At 38.5% G+C, this 26,000-nt stretch overlaps 1 protein-coding gene across 4 annotated transcripts in view; it reads left to right on the top strand.

Moving 5' to 3' along the window:
- The first annotated feature begins 8,690 nt into the window (after positions 1-8,690).
- Positions 8,691-26,000, top strand: part of VGLL3 (vestigial like family member 3) — a 47,368-nt gene continuing 30,058 nt past the window's right edge. The window contains exons 1-2 of one of the 4 annotated variants that reach the window (XM_082460541.1): positions 8,691-8,826; positions 20,442-20,724. In XM_082460541.1, the coding sequence (XP_082316667.1) occupies positions 8,701-8,826; positions 20,442-20,724 (409 nt within the window). In that variant the 5' untranslated portion in view covers positions 8,691-8,700. Of the gene's footprint in view, positions 8,827-8,913; positions 9,164-20,438; positions 20,725-26,000 lie in introns of those variants that run through there. The other 3 variants (XM_082460540.1, XM_082460543.1, XM_082460542.1) reach the window with 3 other exon arrangements.

The following is a 26,000-nucleotide window of genomic DNA, read 5'->3' on the forward strand; positions in this document are numbered from 1 at the left end:
GCTATGAGATTAGAAATGAATAACAGGGAAAAAAACGTAAAAAAGACAAACACATGGAGGCTAAACAATACGTTACTAAATAACCAAGAGATCACTGAAGAAATCAGAGAGGAAATCAAAAAACACCTAGAGACAAATGACAATGAAAACACGACGACCCAAAACCTATGGGATGCAGCAAAAGCAGTTCTAAGAGGGAAGTTTATAGCTATACAAGCCTACCTCAAGAAACAAGAAAAATCTCAAGTAAACAATCTAACCTTACACCTAAAGAAACTAGAGAAAGAAGAACAAACAAAACCCAAAGTTAGCAGAAGGAAAGAAATCATAAAGATCAGAGCGGAAATAAATGAAATAGAAACAAAGAAAACAATAGCAAAGATCAATAAAACTAAAAGCTGGTTCTTTGAGAAGATAAACAAAATTGATAAGCCATTAGCCAGACTCATCAAGAAAAAGAGGGAGAGGACTCAAATCAATAAAATCAGAAATGAAAAAGGAGAAGTTACAACAGACACCGCAGAAATACAAAGCATCCTAAGAGACTACTACAAGCAACTTTATGCCAATAAAATGGACAACCTGGAAGAAATGGACAAATTCTTAGAAAGGTATAACCTTCCAAGACTGAACCAGGAAGAAACAGAAAATATGAACAGACCAATCACAAGTAATGAAATTGAAACTGTGATTAAAAATCTTCCAACAAACAAAAGTCCAGGACCAGATGGCTTCACAGGTGAATTCTATCAAACATTTAGAGAAGAGCTAACACCTATCCTTCTCAAACTCTTCCAATAAATTGCAGAGGAAGGAACACTCCCAAACTCATTCTATGAGGCCACCATCACCCTGATACCAAAACCAGACAAAGACACTACAAAAAAAGAAAATTACAGACCAATATCACTGATGAATATAGATGCAAAAATCCTCAACAAAATACTAGCAAACAGAATCCAACAACACATTAAAAGGATCATACACCACGATCAAGTGGGATTTATCCCAGGGATGCAAGGATTCTTCAATATATGCAAATCAATCAATGTGATACACCATATTAACAAATTGAAGAATAAAAACCATATGATCATCTCAATAGATGCAGAAAAAGTTTTTGACAAAATTCAACACCCATTTATGATAAAAACTCTCCAGAAAGTGGGCATAGAAGGAACCTACCTCAACATAATAAAGGCCATATATGACAAACCCACAGCAAACATTATTCTCAATGGTGAAAAGCTGAAAGCATTTCCTCTAAGATCAGGAACAAGACAAGGATGTCCACTCTCACCACTATTATTCAACATAGTTCTGGAAGTCCTAGCCACGGCAATCAGAGAAGAAAAATAAATAAAAGGAATACAAATTGGAAAAGAAGAAGTAAAACTGTCACTGTTTGCAGATGACATGATACTATACATAGAGAATCCTAAAACTGCCACCAGAAAACTGCTAGAGCTAATTAATGAATATGGTAAAGTTGCAGGATACAAAATTAATGCACAGAAATCTCTTGCATTCCTATACACTAATGATGAAAAATCTGAAAGAGAAATTATGGAAACACTCCCATTTACCATTGCAACAAAAAGAATAAAATACCTAGGAATAAACCTACCTAGGGAGACAAAAGACCTGTATGCAGAAAACTATAAGACACTGATGAAAGAAATTAAAGATGATACCAACAGATGGAGAGATATACCATGTTCTTGGATTGGAAGAATCAACATTGTGAAAATGACTCTACTACCCAAAGCAATCTACAGATTCAATGCAATCCCTATCAAATTACCAATGGCATTTTTTACAGAGCTAGAACAAATCATCTTAAAATTTGTATGGAGACACAAAAGACCCCGAATAGCCAAAACAGTCTTGAGGGAAAAAAACGGAGCTGGAGGAATCAGACTCCCTGACTTCAGACTATACTACAAAGCTACAGTAATCAAGACAATATGGTACTGGCACAAAAACAGAAATATAGATCAATGGAACAGGATAGAAAGCCCAGAGATAAACCCACGCACCTATGGCCAACTAATCTATGACAAAGGAGGCAAAGATAGACAATGGAGAAAAGACAGTCTCTTCAATAAGTGATGCTGGGAAAACTGGACAGCTACATGTAAAAGAATGAAATTAGAACACTCCCTAACACCATACACAAAAATAAACTCAAAATGGATTAAAGACCTAAATGTAAGACTGGACACTATAAAACTCTTAGAGGAAAACATAGGAAGAACACTCTTTGACATAAATCACAGCAAGATCTTTTTTGATCCACCTCCTAGAGTAATGGGAAAAAAAACAAAAATAAACAAATGGGACCTAATGAAACTTCACAGCTTTTGCACAGCAAAGGAAACCATAAACAAGACGAAAAGACAACCCTCAGAATGGGAGAAAATATTTGCAAACGAATCAACGGACAAAGGATTAATCTCCAAAATATATAAACAGCTCATTCAGCTCAATATTAAAGAAACAAACACCCCAATCCAAAAATGGGCAGAAGACCTAAATAGACATTTCTCCAAAGAAGACATACAGACGGCCACGAAGCACATGAAAAGATGCTCAACATCACTAATCATTAGAGAAATGCAAATCAAAACTACAATGAGGTATCACCTCACTCCGGTTAGAATGGGCATCATGAGAAAATCTACAAACAACAAATGCTGGAGAGGTGTGGAGAAAAGGGAACCCTCTTGCACTGTTGGTGGGAATGTAAATTGATACAGCCACTATGGAGAACAATATGGAGGTTCCTTAAAAAACTAAAAATAGAATTACCATATGACCCAGCAATCCCACTACTGGGCATATACCCAGAGAAAACCATAATTCAAAAAGACACATGCACCCGAATGTTCATTGCAGCACTATTTACAATAGCCAGGTCATGGAAGCAACCTAAATGCCCATCAACAGACGAATGGATAAAGAAGAGGTGGTACATATATACAATGGAATATTACTCAGCCATAAAAAGGAACGAAATTGAGTCATTTGTTGAGACGTGGATGGATCTAGAGACTGTCATACAGAGTGAAGTAAGTCAGAAAGAGAAAAACAAATATCGTATATTAACGCATGTATGTGGAACCTAGAAAAATGGTACAGATGAACCGGTTTGCAGGGCAGAAGTTGAGACACAGATGTAGAGAATGGACATATGGACACCAAGGGGGGAAAACTGCCTTGGGGTGGGGATGGTGGTTTGCTGAATTGGGCGATTGGGATTGACATGTATACACTGATGTGTATAAAATTGATGCCTAATAAGAACCTGCAGTATAAAAAAACAAACAAAACAACTAACACTAAACTTTCCTTGGGTTATGTGTATGGAAATATGTTAATATAGATGTTTCAGACATTACATGAAATTTCTAAAAATCTTATACGTTCTGGTATAATGTTATAAGTCATAATCCTAGTTATTACTTTAAAATGTATATCTCAGAAATAACTAATTTTCTTGTCAACTCCATTATTATGAACTTTCATCAAATCTTTAACTGTGGTCATTTTTAAGTCTTTTGTCATTTACAGACAGTTCTGGGTGTACTCTGATGCTTTTGCAAATATGTTCCTATAAAAGGGTTTCGTCTTCAAAAAATTCATGGAAAAGACTCTGACAAGTACAGGTTTCTGGTAACTGACTGTACTGCTGAACTGAATAAATAAGCATTTTCAGTACTCTAATGAAAAACTGATGAACTCGTAAAAGTGCTAACAAAAGATCAAGATAAAAAAAATTAATTACATGGGACTGAGTGAACTGATGAGGATGAGTATAATTTTTGTGACTTTCTGTCTGAATTAAAAAAAAAAAAAATCCCACAAGGACTCAGAAGCAAAGAATATACAAATAAATTTTCACTGCAAAGTAAAGGAACTGTTACAGTGGAGGATTACTGGACTGAATGTCAATATTATGACATAGTATGAGTGTGTTTCATGTTTGGTAATTGCAATCATCGTTGCTTTTGTTGTGGTCATCCATGTACAATGCTTGGTGTCAGTCTATCTCTTGTAAAAATAAAATACAGTGTGTGTGTGAAAAAATATATATATATGACATTGACTCATCTGCTTCCTGTCTGCCCTCTTAAAAGGACCCTTGGGATTATATACACTGGGCTCACCCAGATAATCTGGGATAATCTTTCTATCTTAAAATCTACTCATTAGTAGCCTTAATTCCATCTGCAATTTTAACTCTCTTTTGCTATATGATAAACATATTCATAGGCGTTATTCTGCCTAGAACAACCACATTTATGTCCTCAAGACCTGGGAATTTTCTGAGCAGATGAACCAAGTCCACTTGCTCAGAGCGGTAATTCCTAGAGCAGGCTGTGTTATCAGTGGGCCAGAGTGCTGGCCAAGAATCAGCTGTTTGGTGGCCTGGGAAGAGAGTTTCGATACACATGCTGAGATGTCCAGCACAGGCACTGCAGGTCCCATGTGTTCTCTTACACTGAGACCCTAAGTTAAAGACAAGCCTGGTTGTCATCTCTCAAAAACAAAAAGCTGCCCCCTTCTTTGCCCTATCTTACGCCAAGAAATATTGGGAAAATCTACTTCAAGTTACCCCTCCAAATAAAACTGGTCTGGGGAGTTCACCCCACTAAATTCCAGCTGGAAAATTTGGAAATATTCTGGGAAAGTTGGTGGGTGGGACCAAAAATATAATGACTGTAAACTCCTGACTCAGAAGAGTTGGGAACATTTAAGGTCATCTAAATATTCTATTAAAACTACGGTGGCTGGGATAGAAAAGAGTAAGAGGGTAAACACTGGATGGGTAGGCTTGAGTTCCACATCACTCAACCAGAAGATCAGTGGTGGACACAGAGAAGAAAAAGAAGGTAAATGAGTACATTTTGAGGAACTTGAGCTCAGAAGTGCAAATTATCAAGTTCCATCCCATCGCTGAGTTATTCCAAGTAATTGTGACACCCACCTCTGCGTGACAGATATGAAAATGAGTACACCAGTGGTTAGATAAAATTCTCTGGTGTGGGTGACTCACTATTGTCAAATGTAATCGGCCTACATTTCCCCTCACTCCTTTTCCACAACTCAAGGTTCACCAAAGGATAATCTCATCTAAAACCTCTTCTTATATGCATAAATGGATATGCACAAATAGGTACATGTATGCACACACACATATAATGTATGCATGCATGTAGATTTACATATGTGTTTGTTTATAAATATTACTGTGGGTGATAAAGAACTGAACTAAGAGTCCAGAGACCTGGACACTTTGGTTTTAGTTCTGCCTCCATTTCCCTAGGAGATTTTAATCTGACCACTTGTTTGCTTATCTTTGAAAGAAGATGTTTTAGACTAGGTGATCTTTTTGATTCTTTTCTATTCTAAAACCCTAAACATCTACCTGGGGGAAGTAAGGCGCATCTGTTTTCCTATCAGAACTCCAAATTAGCTCTCCTTAACAGGAATGATCCTACTTTTTATTAATGAGCAAACAAAGACTCTACCCTTTGACGGGTTATTTTCTCCTTCTGTTCTGTCTATGCTTCTTCTAGATTCTAATTCTGTCTGGGCAGAATTTATCTTAATTTTCTCATTTTCTTCCATCGCTGCAATATGGAAATGAAGGGAGGTAGCAAAACAAAGATATTGCATTATAGAAAGATTTTGCCAAATACCTCCAGACTTTTGAGTCCATAACTTACTAGGATCTGAGAACTACATCTTTGTCATACAGTAAATATTTGCAGCATACTAGATAGAGGCTCTATGGGGCACAGGGAAGATACAGAAATTGGAGTATGAACATGTTGGATCTAGTTCTGCCTTTATTTTCTAAGTCAACAAATAATAGCCTGAACACCTTTTAAATGTTAGATGTACAAGATATAAATGGTCTCAGCAATTGTCTAGTGGAGGAGACATATTGAGCACATAATTGTACAAAAAAATAATCAGTTACAGATAAATTATCTGAAGATAAAGTTAGTGGTGTTAAGCGACCATGCTTCTTCCTAGAAAGGGAGGTCTCAATTCAAATGGCTGAATGGACAGTTGCAGGAGATGGTGACATAGGTAGGGGCCAAAATTTGAATGTTAAAGAGTTGGGACTGTGGACTTTGGGTTGCTGCTGGGAAATTTTTTTAAAAAGAGGGTCAAGCATCATTACTTTGTTGGACTTGCAGTGGCTGGGATGGAAAAGAATAGGAGGACAAATCATGAAAAATGGATGAGAAGAGGGTTGAACTTGGGGCCTGGAAATTAGGTAGGTGCCTCTTGCGGGATTCTGGGTGAGAGGAGCTGAATGAACTAAGTATCATAGCAGCAGAGATAAAGAGATGAGTGGAGAGAGCCAGTAGAAAGGTAAAAGTGTGTATGAAATGGACTCCAAGACCAGATGTGGGGACTGTGATGTTGGATGATTCCCAGATTTCCGGCTCAGCAACTAGGGTGGGAGTTTCAACACCTGAAATGGGGATTAAAAGAGGAGGGTCGGGTTGGGGCTACGGGGAAAATATTAGTGCTATTACGACTGAGGTTCCTACGGAACGTCTACGTGGAGCCATCCAGACAGAAACTGAGTAGATGAACCTGGAACACAGAAGATGGGTATGACCAGAGGTTGTCAACTTGTGAAAAGGCAGTAATAGATATTTTAAATAAATTTGTATGTCTGTTACTGATTGGAATACTCCTCCATTACAAAGAGTACAAAGTCTAAACTGTGAAAGCTCTTAATAAATATATTTTTAATTTTCAGTGGATGAAAGAATGAGTGAGTGAATAGGAGCTGCTGTGAGTAGCCAAGAGTTCCTATCCAATTACTATAGTTTGTATATTTGAGTGTATGAGTGAGGGCATGTGTGAGTGTATATGCATTTATATATTTGTGTGTTTGTGTAGTTATACATAGCCACATACACATTCATATAAAGGTTAACAATACAAACAATATATTAGTACTGTACATCTGCATTAGTCTGCTAGGGCCGCCATAACAAAATACCACAGGCTGGGTGGCTTAAACACAGAAATTATTTTGTCACAGTTTTGGAGGCTAAAAATCCAAGATCAAAGTACCCTCAGAGTTAATTTCTGGTGAGGCCTCTCTTCCTGGCTTGTAGACTGAGGCTTCTCACTGGGTGTCACAAGGCTTTTCCTCTGTGCCAAAGCAGGCAGATCTGTGGCATCTCTTCCTCTTCTTATAAAGACACCAGTCCTAGATTAGGGCCCCATCTTTATGACCTCATTTAACCTTAATTACCTCCTGATAGGTTTTGTCTCCAAATACAGTCTCATTGGGGGTTTGGCTTCAACACGTGAATTTTAGGGGGACACAAGTCTGTCCATAACAACATCAGGACATTTAACATCTAGATTAACTTCTCCTCAAGGGATAGTCTCTGTGAAAACGAAAGGGATTGTTCTGTGTCATATATAGGGGGAGAGATACACTTGGTCAGAGAGTTTGCTTATTTATAAAATAAGTATAAATCTTTTCTACTTTACCTGATTATACTGAAATACAATTACATTCCTAGGAACAAACTTTTCATTTCCGAGAGGATTGTAAACCACGTGCAAATCAACCTTTAAATAATAGCTGGATGGGTTTAATCGACTGTCACTGCCTGTTGCTCTATGGAAACCAGGCTGAAAAAGCCAGAAGAGGTTGACGTCCCGCAAGGAGGTCATACCATGAAGGTGTTAACTTAAAGTGGAGATTGCTTACGGAAAACCGCGTCGCATTCTTGGCACGTGCGCGCTTGCCATGAAGTTAACTTTCACTTACGGTTATATTAAATGTAGGAGCCAATTCCAGCTCATTTTGGCCTGCTCTGTTTTACCTCCTAGTGCACTTGGCCTTGCTTTAGCCTTGGCCTCCAGTTTGGTGTTCCTTGTAAAAGCTCCTTGGGGCTGGGAAGCCCTCGCCCCGGCGCCCAGGTGACAGGAGATGGGGTGGGAACCCGCGGAGCTTTCAGGGCGTGGAACCTCTCGCATACCATTCCTTCCCTCCCACCACCACCCCGCTGCCGGGAGGCGGAGAGAGCTTGCAACTTCGCTCCAATCCGCGGCCGGCCCTCCCCGGGGTCCCCCTGCTGGGCGACCGGCCCGCCACCGACCGAGTTGGAGGAACTTCGCGAAGCTCCGCGTCAGAGCCGGGAGAGGCGAGGTGCTCCCCCTCCTCCCCTGTCGGCCCCTTCCCTCTGCCCCCGCCTCCCGGTCCTCGCCCAGCCGGGAGCGCCGGTGATAGGACGAGCCCCGGGCGTGCATTGTGTATATGCAAACCAGAGCCCGGTTCCCCAGGTCTGCCCGACCCCGGCCGGGGCTGCGGCTGCGGCTGGCGCTGCCGTGGGCGCCGCTGCCCTCGCCCGAGCCCCGCACTGCCATGCTCCCGCCGCGCGGCGGGCCAGTGCGTCTCCGAGTCGCTATATAAGCGCAGGCCAGGGGACACCCGGAGGGGCTGAAGATGAGGGTGCCCGCTCATGGGCCCCCGCCGATTGCCAACCCCTCCCGAGCCCGCGCCCCGCGCGGAGCCCACGGCCGCCGAGGACCCGCCTTCGCCACAGTAGCAGCTGGGGCTGCGACAGAGGCGGCAGCTGCGGCGGCGCCCGTCGCGCGAGCGCGTAGAGCAGCGGCCGCAGCTCCGGGGCCGCCGCTGCCCCGGCTGCCATGAGTTGTGCGGAGGTGATGTATCACCCCCAGCCGTATGGAGCGCCCCAGTATCTGCCCAACCCCGTGGCAGCTGCAACCTGCCCCACAGCCTATTACCACCCGGCGCCCCAACCTGGCCAGCAGGTGAGTCACCGACCGGGCAGCCTGCCGGGGGCGGGGGCGAGGGGCAGCGAGAGTATCGGTCTGGGGCTCCCAAGACGTCCCTCTGGGACGGGTGGCGCGGAGGATGCTCTGAGACTTGCGGGAGCGCCCTTGAACAGAAAGCCATCAGAAGAGAAGAGACGAGGCTTCGGGAAGGACGAGCTGCCAGGTGGACGGGTGGGGATTCCAAGTGAGGCATTACCTGGCTGGGGGCTTCAGTGAGCTCTTGTCACCGGCTCAGAAGCTGTTCCTCGTAGCCACCCTAGCTCTTAGGGCTCAGTTCTCTGAAGCTCACCAAGGGCATCTGTCTTAGGAGTATGTGAGTAAACTTCCTTTAAACCAAATATTTTGTTTCCTTTGAAACAGTGGAGTGTTTCAGGGTTTTCTTGATTAAGAGGATGAAATGTGTCACTGACATAGGGGAGGCCACCTGGACAGTGGGCCCATGGAATGACTTTTCTGGATCTTTTATGGTGGAACATGGGTCTAGCGTAATATCTGTCAAATGTTACTAGAAGTTCTCTGCAAAGTCTGTCATCTTCCATACTTAGGTGACAGGGATTGTTCCCCAAATTCCTCATTCATTTTTAATTCCATCAAAGCACAGAGATGTTATGGTTCAGTCTGTTGGACAGAAGAACCCTTTCCTTTCCCAGCTAAGAGGTAACCTTGGATCACTGGATGCTGGGTCTCCACCATGCCAAGAGTGACTGAATGCTGTTGCATAAAAAGGATTCAGGAACTAGGGAGATGATAAAGTTCCTTTAGAAGGGAGAGTAGGGTTCTGGGGAATTAAGCACTAGGTACCCCTGGATGCTCCTCCCTGTTCGCCCGCAGTGTGTCAAGGCTTAGTTAGCGCTACGTAAAACACATATGTGAGCATGTGGCCAGGGGCTGTACCAAAATAGGGTCCTGAGACTCTGGGAATTAGGGTGGGTTGATTTGGTGAGACTTAAAAAAATATACATACTCTGAGGTAGAGACACCTATCAGGGATCTAGATATGGTTCCGAAACTAACATCCACAGAATTTATTGATTGACTTTTTTTTTTTTTTTTTAGTTTCTTAAAAAACATATATTTTATTGTGGTCTTCAGGGTTTGGCCCTTTAATTAATCTGGCCATTTAATTTATTTCCTCTACCCCTGTCTCTTTACTAGATTTATTGTGCTACTCTTTGGAAAGAAATGATAACTTCTGTTTAGAATTTAGGGACTGAAATTCAGCTGATTCTGGAAGAGTACATACTCTAGATTTATCTGCTGAACAATATGAGCTTAACCAGGACAACTAGGGCAAATGAGGAAGGAGACTCACTTTCTAGCTATCTTTTTTTTTTTTTTTTTCCTTCGTCATCTTAAGCATTTCAAAGCAAGATTACTTTTAGGGAGGGGAATGGGAAAACTTTTTGTAATTTGTGATCAAGGGTGACAAGTTAAAACATTTTGGTTGTGCTCTTTTTCTTTGGCTTTAATATAAAAGATATAAGTAATGGAGGAAACCATTTAAGTCCAAGTCAGGCAAGTGATGCAAAGAGACGCTGGATATCCATTTTCTGTGTGTTATGAACACTGTGTCCCAGATCAACCACCCTTTTCTTCTTTACTTTCTTCCATCTGAGAGACTGTAGAGGCCTTCAATTATCAATTGGAATGTGGACGAGCAACAGCCTCAAACTTTACTAAACATTCAGAAAGGTATTTTTCCCCTTCAAAAATAACTTTAGCAGAATAGTTGTGAATAAGGTTTTATTTTCCAGAGTTGTGAAAATAGTTCCATTAAAATACGACTCTCTAGTGGGGGTTAGAATTGGCATACTTTTTTGAGCTAGAAAATAAAATTCGGTATCAGAAAAATTATAAATAACTAATCATGAAATTTAGCTTTCAATAAAAAAATAACTCCAATACCTTACCTAACTTTTGCAGTTGCCCCGAAACTCAGTTCTCAAATCGTATTCTTTTGCTAAGACCGTCAACAAACCAAAAAATGAGCTTTCTTTTTCACCTGAATTGTCCACCTCGATGAGTGGCACATACTAGTAAATAGTGATCAATTTCTGCTATCCTTTGAGCTTCTGTAGATATTGTTTAAGTAGATGTTAGGCTGAGTTGAACTTAAGAACTTAGTTGAAAAGTGTGCTTGAAATTTTCATGTTGCTTTTACTACACTGGCTTGTTCGAGATTACTTTTTTTGTCAGGTAAAGCAACTATTTGACTATATAACTGGCTAGCAAAATAAAAAGACAGTAGTGTAACTACTGTTCTTTTACTGTCAGGGGTTTATTTTGATGACCTATATTTTCTGCTGGAAAACAGAGTAAATCAGGAAATTCTTATCAGGCTGACAGCATTTTTAGACTATGTGGTGCGTGGGTGAAGTGGGACTAATATTGACTTGGCCCCAACGTAGTCATCTGAGAATACATATTTTGGTTGTTTTTGCATTCCATAAGGTTTTATCATTATTATCCATGAAGATTGTTTTCTCCGTACGTGGGAAGTGACCCCTAATAGCATCTTGCCTGGGAGACAAAAACAAGGGCTACGAGTCCTACTGTACTTGAAAAATTGACTTGTTGAGGACAGGAAAAGTGACAGAGTTACAAAGTTTAATGGTCATTTAGAAAATGTTAGAAAAGAGAGCATTAAAGTTTTGTATCACTTCTGTATTTTCAGTTATTGTAGTGTATCTTTGAACTGATTTTTTTCCTCAAGTCCATATAGCTCTATAGTCCTTGTAAATTATTATCTCATAGTGGTTTATTATGATAGATTTTAAACATAGGTATATTTTCCTCTTAATGCATGATTATATAGCAGAAGTTCTTTTTTACATAGTAGAACTTAATGCTCCAGGCACATGTATTCGCAGCTTTCCACCTAAAAGTACAATGTAATTTTGTGTAATTACAAGTGTAAAAGGCACTTGGAATTTTGTTTCATTTTTTAATTGAATCATAGGTGGGTAATAGGTTAGTACCTTAAACACAGTGAACTGCGTATACATCAGGCTGCATTGCAGTGTGTTACTTAAGCATACAGTAGGCTAAGTGAATCAAAGTAAAATGTAAATATACCTAAAGAGTCAGTTTTATAGTCCCTGACGTTAATTCCTAGAAATTGTGTGGCCGTGCATAAATCTAACAATGTGCTTTATAGAGCCAGGATTTGCTAAGGAATGCTAAGGTCTCTGGTCCCTGTGCCCACCATCTCTTCATTGCTTGAATGCATCAGTCCCTACCAACTCCTCAGGAGAACTCTCGACTTAGTCTCTCAGCACGTGCTCCAAAGGCATGATGACACTGCAGAACGTGTACAGAAAGGAATGCGTTTGTATCCCAACAGTGACAGTAGGAAAAAAGAGAAAACAATTTCAAAATATGTGTCAGGAAAAATTGAGGGAAACAATCATAAATTCCCTTCATACCCCATAGATTCCTCATCTTAAATGCAGACGATCTGTCGTCTAAAATCTCCCTCCCCCCATATTTTCATAATGTTAACATTAGGAAGATACTTAAAGCAAAGCTTTCAGAACTGGGTGAGTTCATAGGTGAGGTGGTGAAAGCAGAGGAGAACAATCGCCCACTCTCGAATTGTGCATAGGGGTTTTTAACAATCGCACTTTGGGCTTCATATAAGTTAGAGCATATTGACGCTGCTCTCTTAAAGGGTGACAGCTGGGTGAATATGCATGCCTGCTTTCACTTACGAGAATTCAAAGTCTTGGGAGGCAGAACTCCAGTTCTAAGTTTGTAAGGAGTTTTTCAAACTCTTTCTCTGGACTCTGCCACCTTGGTTAGGTCATAAAATCTGAGATTCTGTTTGTTAGGAAATAAACCCTGGGAAAACATACTTCAACCCCTCCTTTTACAGATGGGGAAATGCATGCTTATAGGGCTGAAATGCCTGGCTAAAGATTTCAAAGCTAATTGGTGACAAAATTAGGACCACCGGATCCCCTGCTCCCCAGCAGAGCATCTTTCCACCATACCATGCCGTCTCCCAAGATTTTTTTTTTTTGCTATTGCACAATAGGCTTATTTTTGTCTTTAGTGCTCCAAATCAACTTTTTGATAAAGAAGATTAATATGCAGTAGATTCTTTGGCCTTGGAGCTTGAAATTCTTTCCAAGTCCTTGGTAGTGTACGTTTTTAGTTTAGGCATTCCAAAGTTGTTTTGCAAGCATTTGTATTATGCTAATGACTTTTGCTATCCTTGTTGCATCCTTTGCTGATGAAGCAGAATATCCACTTAGCAAATGAACATGTATTTATTTGAAAATAATATGCAGGAAGTGGTATTAACAGTCAGCTTTAAGTGCCTCATATATCATTGCTGTTCCAACATAAGTTTAGATTTATTAAGAGGAAAGCATACAATTACATTCTAAATAGTTTCAATACACAGTCCACTTATTTAAGTTGGAGGATATAATTTTCTTGCAACTGTAAGCAAGGACTTAAGTAGATTTATAAGAATTCATACAGGACTTCTTTGAGAGCGAACAGCCCCTCTGATTCCAAACTACACAAAGTAACTTGACTGTAGAGACTTAGAAGCTTCAAGTGCCCCAGAGCTTTATGCTCCCAATAACTTTCCAGCCAGAAAATTCAAAGCTAGAAGGAAAATTAAACTTTGAAATAACTAAACTGAACTGTTGTCTCTGGCAGTCAACCAGAATGGAGATTACAATACGGATAGTAAGGGCAGGCTTGAAATCCATAAAATCATGTGCAGTGAGGCTACATTCACCAGAAAAACCAAATGCCGGGACAAGGCAGCACTCTGTGGAAATTTAAGTGAAGGATATTTTCATTCAACGCAAGGAAGTCCTACTTCACTTAGCGCTTGGTAAAGTCTCACATCTCACAGAGTTGGAGATGACGGGGACATGACCCATAACAGCGGAAATGAGGGGGATCAGTGGGTAGAACGATCCTGCACGGTGCTTCCTTGGACAACTACGGAAGAGATGCTGTGTTGACCCGGTTGGGCAGTGTGTACATTTCTGCCTTGTGTTTTTCTGTGCAAAGGGGATTGTCAATAAGACTAAAAATATTATGCGCAAGATGCCTAAGGCAGATTCTAAAGCGAACTCGAGAGTTAAGTGACTGCCATTCTAAAACCCGGCCACTTAACTTGAATCCCAGTCCCATCGGCCCTATTTCCAACTGGCTTTAAAAAGAAATCTCAAAACTGATACGTCTAGTAATACATAACGATTTAAGGTATTGTCTCTAGAAAAACATTTTCATTCAACAAACAAAAACTCTCCAATACTTGAATTTCAGACTCTGGCAGAGATAGTGGAGGAAATAATTTTGGTCAAAACTTTGCACTGACTCTTTTAAAAAGCACCTCTTTCAGCAGCTGGTTTTCTGCTTTAACTATTCATTTGGGAAGACCCTAATAGGGACTTGAACCATTAGACCCAAACGTCTGTTGCTAGAAGCAAGTCATGAATGCCATATTTATAGATATTTCAGTGGATACCAGATTTATTTCAGTAATTTACAAGTATGGTATGAACTGGGATAACGGAACTATTTTTCACTTGTCTCATACTTCAGTAGAGAAAAAAAAAAAGGAAAGAAAAGAAAGGAAGAAGGGCCTAAACCGAACAGGTGTCCTTTCCTCTTAAAACTATGTTGTTTTAGTGTGCGAAAACACTTGTCCTTGGGGAATGGGGTGGGGATATTTGAAGGATGCCTCCTTTCTGGTTACTGTGAAGATAGCTAAAGGAAGTACACAAACTAATTCCTAGGAATGGGCTAGATGACCTATGTCTGCAAATGAATTAGTCTTCAATGATCTGTACGGTTTTTTTGACCAATGTCCTGCAAAATCAGAAAAGGCAGCCAACGTAAGAAACAAAATTAAGTGTGAGTTTGTCTAGAGCTCCAGCATGTTGCTTATTAGCCTACGGAGTTGGACGAGACCTCTGAGATAATGAAGTCAAAATTCCTCATCTTCAGAAGAGGAAGCTGAGGGCCAAAGTTTTCGGTGCCTTACCCAGATTCATGGACTAGTTTTGGTCAAATCCCCTTAACCATTCCAGTTCTCTTTCTACTGTGTTCCCTTTCCATCTGGGCTTCTTTAGAAGCAACAAAAGCAATTAGTAATTCACCTAGTGTTACCCTCTTACTTTTCTAATTTTTAAAGTTTTGCATATTAGCTACTTGGAGAAATTAGACAATTAGCCATGTGGATAAACCTGGAGGTTCTCTTTCTTTACCATTTTCCTTACAACCCTCTCTCAACTGCTATGACTTTCATTTTTGTGGCTCCGAGCCTTTGCACAATGACTGACACAAAATAAGAATTAACTGGCAATTCGATGACTAACAGATACATTTTAAAAAGTGAAATCATACCCTAAATCTAGTAATAGGATTGTGTAAACATACCAGAAATTTATACATCAGAAACTGTTGTTTCATTCAAAGCAGTCAGTTTGAGAGAGAACACATACCCTCATGATGCGATCATTGCTTAAAACATTTTGGGAATGCAAATTTTGAAATTCTCAGCCTGTGGCACATTTTTTTTAATATCCTCAAAACTGGAAAAATTTCATCCTTTGAGGGGATGGGTTTGATTTTTTTTGATAATGACCAGAATCATTGAGTGGCAGGTGTGCTCAAAGATAGCTAATAGTATTTTTGGTTTGCTCCTCCTACTGTTAAGAAAAATAAAAAAAGCAAACAAACACAGAATCTCGAGGTCTGAGTGTGTCTAGTAAACTGGCTCCACTCACATTTCCAAAATAGGATTTCCAGAAAAATTGTATTTTGTATCTGACTTGCAAAGGGGACAACACATTTCTAGATATAGAAGGGCAGGTTCATCTAGATATACATATATTTTGAAGAGCAATGCATTATTTAATAGCCATATCTTTGATATGTTTACATCCCTAGTTTTTAAGTGTTATAAATAACTTTAGACTTTCTTTAGTTAGCATAAGATGCCACGCTGACTGTGGGCTTCTATTTGTTTATACAGTTAAACTAAATATTATATAGAGACTCATTTTCTTTAGTCTGTTTTCTTGGCAGATGCTTTGTTGTCAGACAGAAATAGGTTCTAATCCCATCCTTGCCATTTACTAGTTAGATGATCTGGCCAAGTAAATCAGTTTTTGCATATACACATTGAGAATAATTATTTGGACAAAATATTTGTGTATGTGTGACAGTTAGTGAAATAAAATATCAGAGGTCTGTGAACTATCTTCCTTATCCTGACCCACCTTCCCTCAACCTGATTCCTCCTCCTCCAAATAGGCCAGGGACCAAAACTTCAAGTCTCTCTGGGATAGATTTAAAAATCTGTTATTCAAGTAAATTCAGAAAAATAGGATCAAAGAGCAACACACTGCTTTATGGGCTTTATAGTTTTGAAACATTGACTATGGGTTAGTGGTCCTTTCTTACAGGCTCTAACCATGTATCTCAGGATGAAAGAACCATTGCATTTAGAGAAGATAGCCAGTAGAAAAAAAAAAAAAAATAGTTGTTTCCAAATATCCAATGATTCATTAAAATACTTTTGTTTCCTTAGAAAAAAAGTTTCCACATATGCACAGTAATCATTTGGCATTTTGTAGGCTTAAGCCTTGGGAAGTTAGTGGTATTTGGCTCCTGACATGGAAGTCTTTCTCTTGTCAGACAAATCCTTTCCCCGGCACATTCCTGTGCGAGTTTGTTTCTGTTGTGCCTGATGGCAGGCTGTGAGGTGTTTGGGCATGGTCCGCACTGCCTAGGCGGACTCCTTCACACTGCTACTTTCAAGTCTTTCTGAGTTAATTTTAACTCTGTGCCTGTTAACTCGGTCACTGTTTCATCTAACTCTAGGGTTCTTTTACCTGAAGGAAATTTGTCATTACTCTGCAAAGGAAAATGAGCCAGTTAAGGTGCATTCAATAAACCAAATTGTAGTCTTTGAAATTCCTTCTGATGACTTATTTTTGTTAATAATTCGTAAGTGTCTAGTAAGAAAAACATGAAGACTTCTGACAGATTGGGCTATTTTTAGGGTGTGATAGTGCATTTTGAGAAAAGTATGAACCACATTGCCTTTCAGCATTGATTCAGGAAATCTAGGTTCTGATGATTTGAGATTTATTTTCAAGTTTTAAATTTTATATATTACTTTCAACAATGAAGATAACACTAGTGAAGTTTCATTCCAAGGAGCAAACACCAAGTAAATACAGAATATGGCAACAGTGTACATAAATAACATACTGAGTTTTTTTTAAAAAAAGCGAAGGATTGATTTACAGTCACAAAAGCACAGATAACAGAAGGCAGTTGAGGCTTAAGAGTCATTGGGGAAGAAGATTAGGATAGTGTGAATGTTAGCATATGGATCAATTGCTGTTTAAATTGTGTGTTCCCGTTTTCTTCATGCTCACACCTGATGTTTAAAAAATGTATGTAAATTCAGTGTTGCCATTTTAGAAAGCTATCAGGCTGTTTGGATGCTTTAGAATTCTTATTTTAACCAGTGATGTTGATGGTGTGATCATAAATGCTCCTGTGTGTTGTAAACGTAAATATTTAAATGGGTACACTAAAATTTGTGAAAATTGATGCAAAATGCAAGAGGGGGGTGATAAATATGCTTTATATCCTTCCCATTGGTAGCTATATCATAGGCTCCATTTTTATTTTTTATTTTTTGATGGTCTCCAGCAAGTTTATTTAACTAGTAGAAGACCTGCCTCGAAGAGCTGGGAGAGAGGAAAAAAAAGTATATTTTATAATCATCCTCCCAAAATGTATTTAAATAGAGTAGTCAATATAGATATTTTTATAGTACCACGGCTATTTGAAAGGAATATTTCAACATATACTTATATAAATGCATATGTGTATATATAGATATATATTACATATATAGGAAATATAAAGATTATAGAGAATCAGTGCATCCGTTGACAGAATTGACATTTAGAAAATAGACTCATAAAATGTATTTTGATACAATGGAAGATTTTGCTTAATTTTTCCCCATTTCATAGTGAAAAATGTATAACTTATTTGTATCCAACCACTCAGCAGTTGGTTAAAAAAGAGTAACATAAAATTATATAGCATTTCAAAAATTGTGTAATCTTAAATAGACTGAAAATCTATACTTTAAATTCAACTGCCATCAATGTAAAAATTAAGAAATTTTATTGATACCATTATTGATCATAATGCTATGCTACATTTGCATACTAATGGAGGCTATATTTGCACTTGATTTGCAGTTCTCAAATCTTTCACATATATATAACTTTAATTTTATTTTATCTAAGAATCAATTGCTAATTGGGATAAAATAAAAAATTGTCTTTCTTTGGATAATTAACATAGCCAAGGCTCTTTCATTTAAGGAATAAGCGTTAAAATTAAACAAATTAAACAAGTAGATGCAAAGCCTGACTCTCACAAACTGATGCTGCATTGGACGTTAATGAGAAAAAAGAAATCGGTTTAATAGATAATACTGAACACTTAAGGCAGTGAAGCCACTCTGTAGATCAGTTTTAATTTTTTTCCCAAATAAAAACATTGCTTCTTTCTAATATGCCTGAATATTCGGCAGAGTGTGTGTATTTGCTTAAAATGGTATAACTTCGGTAAATGCACATGTGCCCGGCGAAGCAGTACTGTGATTTGACTAATAAATAGTAATATTCATGTAACTTTATAATGGAATTTAAAGCCAGGAGTAACTGTAGAGGTCAGTTAGTTCAATCTTTTCATTTTATACATAACCTATATTACTACGGTGTTTTTTACTATTGAAGTTAAACATAACCGTGTTCAAATCTGTGCAGAACAGATTGAAAGAATTTTATAACCACTCAGTCATTACAATCACCTATTCATCAGCAACGCATATTCACTCACAGGGAATGAATCATCTATTCATCAAGAAACGATAACCATACTGACACAGATTTCAAATAAAAAGGGAGATACATATAGTGAGTGTGTATATATAACAGCCCTAAATAATAAGCAGCAGCTTGTAATGTGCCTGAACATTTCAGACCCTACCTCACGCAAGAACAACATATTCATTGCTGGGGTTCAGTTTTTCGAATGAGGCATTTATAATTTGGGGCTACAGATTTTGGGGCTGGTAATTACCACTAGAAACATTGAGTCTTGGTTATGTGTTTTGATAACACTTGCCAAACTATGTGCTTATTGAATATTCTAGAATGATTTATTTTTTTCCACTGACATTCACTTTCCAACATGCAGTTTTTTCTGAAATAAGAAAAATGGTATGACAAAGGGTCAGGTTTTGTAGGTATACAGATAATTGGATGCTCATTTTGTCATTAAGATAATGAGTTTTATAATTTTTTAGCATTATTTTCTTATATATAATTTGCACTAAAGTTGTTGATTATAAAAAATGATATGTGCTCTACGAAAAATATTTGGAAATATTGAAAAGTAGGAGTAAGAAAATAACAACCAACTACAAGCTTACCACCCAGAAAAAGAACACAAAACATAACATTTTGGTGATTTTTTTTTTCCGCACTAGATATCCCTCCCCTGCCCTCCTCTGACACATACATGTACACACATATGTACATCTGTGTATTTTTATTATGCATTCTGGGTCCATCACTTATAAGCTCTGTGACCTTTGGCAAGTTACTTCACTTCTCTGTGCCTCACTTCTTCATATTTAAAATATGGAGAGTAATAATAACCACATTATAGAATTGTAAAGATTAAATGGGGCAGTAAATATAAGAGTATCAGTCATAATATAAACTATTACTAGAGCTACGATTTTGTTTTGAAAATATTTTAAAATTACCAAACCTTTTTCATTTTGATTTGAAAGCCATCCTAGCCATTGCTAGTATCTTGTATTATTTTCAGCAAGTCATCATAATACCTTTTTTTTCCCTTTTATGATAATGGTGGTAAGTGGAACATCTGAAAAATATGTTCCATGCAAAATGGATCTTCACACAGACTTATTTTGTCATTTTAGTTTGATTTTTGAGAATTGAGTTCAGCACATCTGCCAAATCCTTTTATAAGATGCTACATTCCTGTTTTTATTTTAGTGTATTTCATTTATGAAAACTCTTTTCTTCTCCACCCCTCCCCCAGACAGTTAGGCCTACCATCTCCATTCCTCCCCGTCCTGAACTATAATGTTGCTGTACATTAAATCTTTAAAATAGAAAAGGGAACAAAAATGGAAGGGATCTGTCACTTTCTTTTTTTTTTTTTTTTAAGTCATTCTCCTTTTGGTATATCTAAATTAAGAAAAAAACAAGCCTGCCTTTCACAGTCTGAGAATATACCATTGGATAATGGACATTTTTGTTTTCGCCAAATTTGAAATAACAAAGTCTTTTTTTTCAGGGTGGGAAGCAGAAGGCTGGTTTGGGGAGGGGGAAGATGGAGTAAAACAAATGAAGAAGAATCAGTTTGTGAACATATGTTAATATTTAGATTTTTTTTTTTTTTTTTTTTTTAGTGAAAAGTTAACTAGTTAATGCTTTTTTACAAACTGTCTTTGATACTGTGTTTTGTTTATTCCATCCCAGAAGAAGTTAGCGGTATACAGCAAGATGCAGGACTCTCTGGAAGTCACCCTTCCCAGCAAACAAGAGGAGGAGGAGGAGGAGGATGAGGAGGAGGAGGAGGAGGAGAGAGACCAGCCTGCCGAGATGGAGTACCTTAACTCTCGCTGTGTCCTTTTCACTTATTTCCAGGGAGACATTGGGTCAGTAGTGGATGAACACTTCTCAAGAGCTTTGGGCCAAGCCAGCACCCTTCATCCAGAATCTGCCATTTCAAAAAGCAAGATGGGGCTAACCCCCTTATGGCGAGGTAAGAATTCCAAAGCAGATGTTCTCCAGGGCACTGGCTCTGTTTCGCAACCGTCTGTACCAGGTTCCAGCTGGAGACTTGCCCCTGGAGGACGGATATCCACTCGCTTTTTAATTTTTAAGGACAGCAAGGAATTTCTTTCAGACAAACAGCTGGATCAGTTTTGTCACATGTGGAATGCAGGGTTGGAAAGGATGCAGTCACACCCCTTAAATTCCTCATGGAAAGTAGTGATGCAACTGGCCTGAGTTTATAGTGGCAGGATTGAGCTGCGAAGCACCATTCCTTAAGCCCCGATGGCCCAATTTGGATCTCTAAATAATAGGCGTGCCTGGATCAGTGTTTAAAAATTAGCTCTTGCTCATTCCACTAGGTGCTACGTGATGACATAGCAGAGGTCTGAGTCTGACCCAGGAATACATACTTTGAAAGCCTTTTGTGTTCTCTTGATGGCTTTCTCTGTCCTGCTTTGTTGTGATGTTAACTCTTTGTAGTGTACAACCCAGACGTTATTGACTGTATCTCCCTGGTTTAGGCTATTTTTTTTGAACTCAGTAAAGCAAAGCAGTAGATTGGGCTTCCTCTCCTTTATTTCCCTCTATATAGAGGTCACAGAGAGGTGTGTTTGAATCTGATTTCTGACTCACAGAAAATGGTCGGATGACAACTTAATTGAGATAATTACAACATTAGAAAAAAACAATCCATCATTCCAATGGTAGTTTTAGAGAAATATGTGATGAATGTTTCTTCTGAACTCACCTGGTTCTAAGAAGAATCTAGTAAAATGGTTCTCAAAGTGTGGTTTCCAGGACCAGGAACATGTGCATCACATGGGAGTTGTTAGAAATGCAAATTTGTGGGCCGGGCCCCAGACCTACTGAATCAGAAACTCAGAGGTAGAGTACCTTGTGTTTTAACCAGCCCTGCCAGGGATTCAGGTGCAGGCTCAAGTTTGATAATTGTTGATCTAGTGCTGCTAAAAATCACAGATTGCAGCCCCCTTATTGGGACCTTCGAATCAGACAGAGGCTCCAGAGGGAGGCTCTGGGAATCACTATAGTAAGTGCCCCATGTGATCCTATGGTGAGGAGAGGCTGGCCACCAGTGATAGGTCACCTGTGGTAGATCACCTGTGGTAGGGGGCAGGTGAGAGGTGATGAGTGGTCGGTCCCCCCTCAGCATCAGAAGAATGGTTCTTTCTTGTCTGCCTGCCTTTCCTTCCCTTTTCTCTCCTCCCCTCCCCTTCTCTCTTTTCACCATCCCTCCCTTCTTTTCTCCTTTCTGATAATAAATATGAACAACATTGACATACACAGTGACTTTAAAGAGGAAGGTGGAATCCATATTCAAGTGACCTAGACCTTGGTAGAGGTGAATTGGGAAGCATACTGCTTATTTGATTAGTAATTATGGACTTCCCACAAGAACTGAGAACTTAGTCCTTGAAATCCCAAGATGCTAATAGAACCAACAATGTCCTATTTGATAGCACATTGTGAATACTTTTAATAGCTTGTGGAGGGTGAAAATAGGGAAACTTCAGTGAATTAGCTGGCTTTAATAAATAGTTTGATATATCAATAATAAATCCTATCACGACAATCAGTCCCAGGAGAGTAATAAATGCAATGCCTAATTCTTTTAGTATACTAGCATATGCAACCCAGTGATCATTTAACTTGGAATATAGGAGCGAAATCCCCAAATTATAGCTAGATGTAAGAGTGATTGTCTAAAGTAGCATAACCATAATAGTTTTAAGTGAGGTGTTGTATAAATGCAAAAACTCTACATATCAGTGTTTTTCCCATAATCTGCATGACTGAATGGAGAGAATCTTTGGAAGGCTGTCAAATTTCAGTATAGAAAGTGTGGATAATGGTAATGTTTTAATAAGTATTATTAGAATTTTCTTGGCATTATCTTAAATCTGGCCTTCAAATCTATCTCCTGTTTCATTCATTGACTTATGCAGCGAATATTTTTTTTTTTAACTATCCAGCGAATATTTATTAAGGTCCTACTATGTTCTAGGTAGTGGGAATATAGCAATGGACAGGAGAGTCTAAGCTTCTACACTCAATGGAGCTTTCTAGTGAAAGAGACAGGCAATATATATATAATGAGATGCAAGGTATTATTTTACTTAAGGTGATAACAGATGGTCTCTCTAAGACTTACATTTGAGCACAGACCCGAAGGAAATAAGAGCGCTTCTTATCACACAAATATCTAGGGAGAAATTATTTACGGCAGAGGGAACAGCCAGTGCAAAGGCCCTGAGGAAAAATTGAACTTGAGTGTTCAACGAGAAGCGGAAATACTAGTGTGAATGGAATGAAAAGAAGAGGTGTAAGTAGAGACCAGAATTTTTAGAGCTTTGTATGTTACTTTATCAGAGTAGCCCAGGCAAACACAGCATGCTCTTCAATTTCCATCTCTTCCTCTTCCACTGAGACTATATATATCCTATCTAGTTAACTCACATCGTTTTCCCCAATACTCAGGATAAAGCATTTCTATGTGAAAAATATGGAATATGAATTGAATGATCAAGTGATTAAATTAGATGAACCAAGTTCATATCATGTACCCAGGATTAGAAAACAAAAAAATCCTTAATAGAGAATTTATCAGTAATAAGTTGTATGCAATCTTTGGGTACAGTTTTCTTATTTATAAAATAAGGGGGTTGAATTAAGTGGTTGTTGAAATCTTTTTTTCTGTGAAGTTCTATGATTTGAAATGTATTATTTACTTTCTACTCGTGAATAAAACTTTGCCATAGTTGTTTCTAGTTGTGAATTAGTGTTTTTAGTTAAGTATACATGAGTTGGATAACATTCATATGAAATCCACAAAATGTAATTAAGGATTTAGCAACTATTGAATATGTTAAAGAGAAGTATAATAAATTGAGATTCCCATGTCTAGTTAAGAGAGTTGCTGGAAATATTGTACTAATTGCCAAAGCAACACAGGTTTGCATAATGTGGTCTTTGGTTGGATTATGTTTGTTTTGGGTTCAAGTTTGGACCTTATTACTGCCTGGTTGCAATGTTATCTTCGATTAATTCTCAAAGTCTCTCTGAGATTAATTTCAACTGTAATATGTGTTGATTAATACCCATCTCCTAGGGTTGTTGTAAAGATATTTTGATAATATATATGAATTATTTGGCATAGGGCTCGATGCAAGGCACTGACTGAAGGTCAGATGCCTTTTCTCTCTTCCTTAAGTAAGTTTCCACTCATTTGGCACATAGAAAACCAACCTTGGATCTTTATTCAGAAACACTGTTTTCTGGAAGTTTGTATTCCTGGCAAAAACACAGTGTTTTGGACATACTAAGTACTCAAGGCTATTGACAATGTTGATGGCCGTGGCAATAATACTTTAGGAGGAGCTGCTGACCAGCTGTATTAAATTAAAGGGTCTAATTTATGGCATGAGGTTTTCACAGTGCTACACGAGTGCTACAGTACTTCAAAGGAATTTAAAACTGAATTATGTTTGGTTGCAGAATGTATTTCCACAGTAAATCTTTAGGCAAATGATAGAGTGTCAGCTAATGATGGAACAACGGTCATACGTTGCGTCTGTATCTTGATGGAGTTAGGAAAGTCCTCTTTAGACATTTTGCAGCTTTGAGGCAAACAGTTGACAGGAAATATTTGTACTTTATTTGACATGACATCACAACGACTACCTCTTCTCCCATTATATCTCCTCATGGATTGAGTAGGGCTTCTCAGTTAAGAAAACCTAATGAATCTGACTGTCTCCTTATCCCATCCAATAGAAGCATCGGCTTCAAATATGTCTATTCACTGACCTCAGTGCTTAAGTGTTATTACAGAAAGTGTGTGTGTGTGTGTGTGTGTGTGTGTGTGTGTGTGTGTGTGTGTAGGGAAAGCGAGTAGTTAAGTCGAGACATAGACAAATATGTCACTGGCTTAAAAACTATGCTGAGTGGTAAACTTGATATACTTTTTCTTGTTGTAGTTGCAAAGTAAATGTTTTCTGCATGACTGATCTATATCTGTCTTCTTGGAGCAACATTCTCATAAGAAAGCCCTCTCAAAATGAGCATTAAACTTAGCAAAGAGGAGGAAGGGGAGAGAGGGCCTATCTCCTGGGCTGACTGAGACAGGGACGGAGAGAGTTGGGCGGCATCTCTAAGAGGCACTGGAAGTAATCGCTGCTGGGAAGCTTAGAACAAACACGTGGGAGGAAATTGAGGCCTGGTTTATCTCATTGTCCTGCCTCCAAGGAGTAGGGCATCTGACAGCACCCCTTGAAACTCTCACTTTAGAGTCACAAGGCCCATTTTTGAGCAACTCTAGAACAAAATACCTGGAGGGCAGTCTTTTGATATAATGGTAATGCTTAATGCCTGAGTGACAGAAAACACTGGAACACGTATCATTTCACCTCTGACCCAATGATTTATTTTTATGGGAAGCAGAACAAGAGGAAGGGAATTAAAATTAGAGCGAGGGCCCTCTAGGTTGAGAATGGAGTAGCATTTTTTTTCACTGAGGTTAATAAAAAGGTAAATATTATCTTTTAACATGGATGTTTCCAATCAGTATTTATTCTAACAATATGTTTTCTGGAGATTTTTAAGATGACTTAAGTTAGAGGTTCTACAACATTTTATGGTCTCATTTTTCCTTTTAATATAGTTTTCATTTTTTTTTCAAAATTAGGTAACAAAATATTTATTTTTTAAAATTATATGTTGAATTTTCTCTTGCATAAAATGTTTGCCCTTAGGTTGTTTTTCAGAGACATTGAAGTTTAATGTAAAAAGTATCCCAGCTACTGTGAAATTGAAAGAACCACTTGATGTTCCATGTTAAAGTCTTTTATGTCTCTAAGACATATTTCTGCTAAAAACCATACCAGTGAGATTACTGGGTATGCTTTGGGTGGGTTGTATGGGACAATTTCTTTTTTTCTTTTTCTTTTTTTGTTGTTGTTTAGAAATAAGGGTGTGTATGCATGTGTAATATTCTTTAATCCCAAATGTAAACTGAACCAAAGTATATTTAGACTTTTTGTACATGTTAGACTCAGTGTTAATGTCATCCAAATATCCAGTATCATTGAGCCCAAAGTCACCACAGAGTGTGAATATCGCATAGTTCTGAATTGCTAAAAAGTAATATTGCATGGAAATAGCGTGTGCAGTTTTTCATAAGCTTTTTCATCCAAAAAATGTGGCTGTGATTAAATACTTGTAAGCAAAGAGTCATGTAATGAAAAA

This window comes from Balaenoptera physalus (assembly GCF_965194825.1).
Source record: "Balaenoptera physalus genome assembly, chromosome: 4".
Lineage (NCBI taxonomy): Eukaryota > Metazoa > Chordata > Mammalia > Artiodactyla > Balaenopteridae > Balaenoptera > Balaenoptera physalus.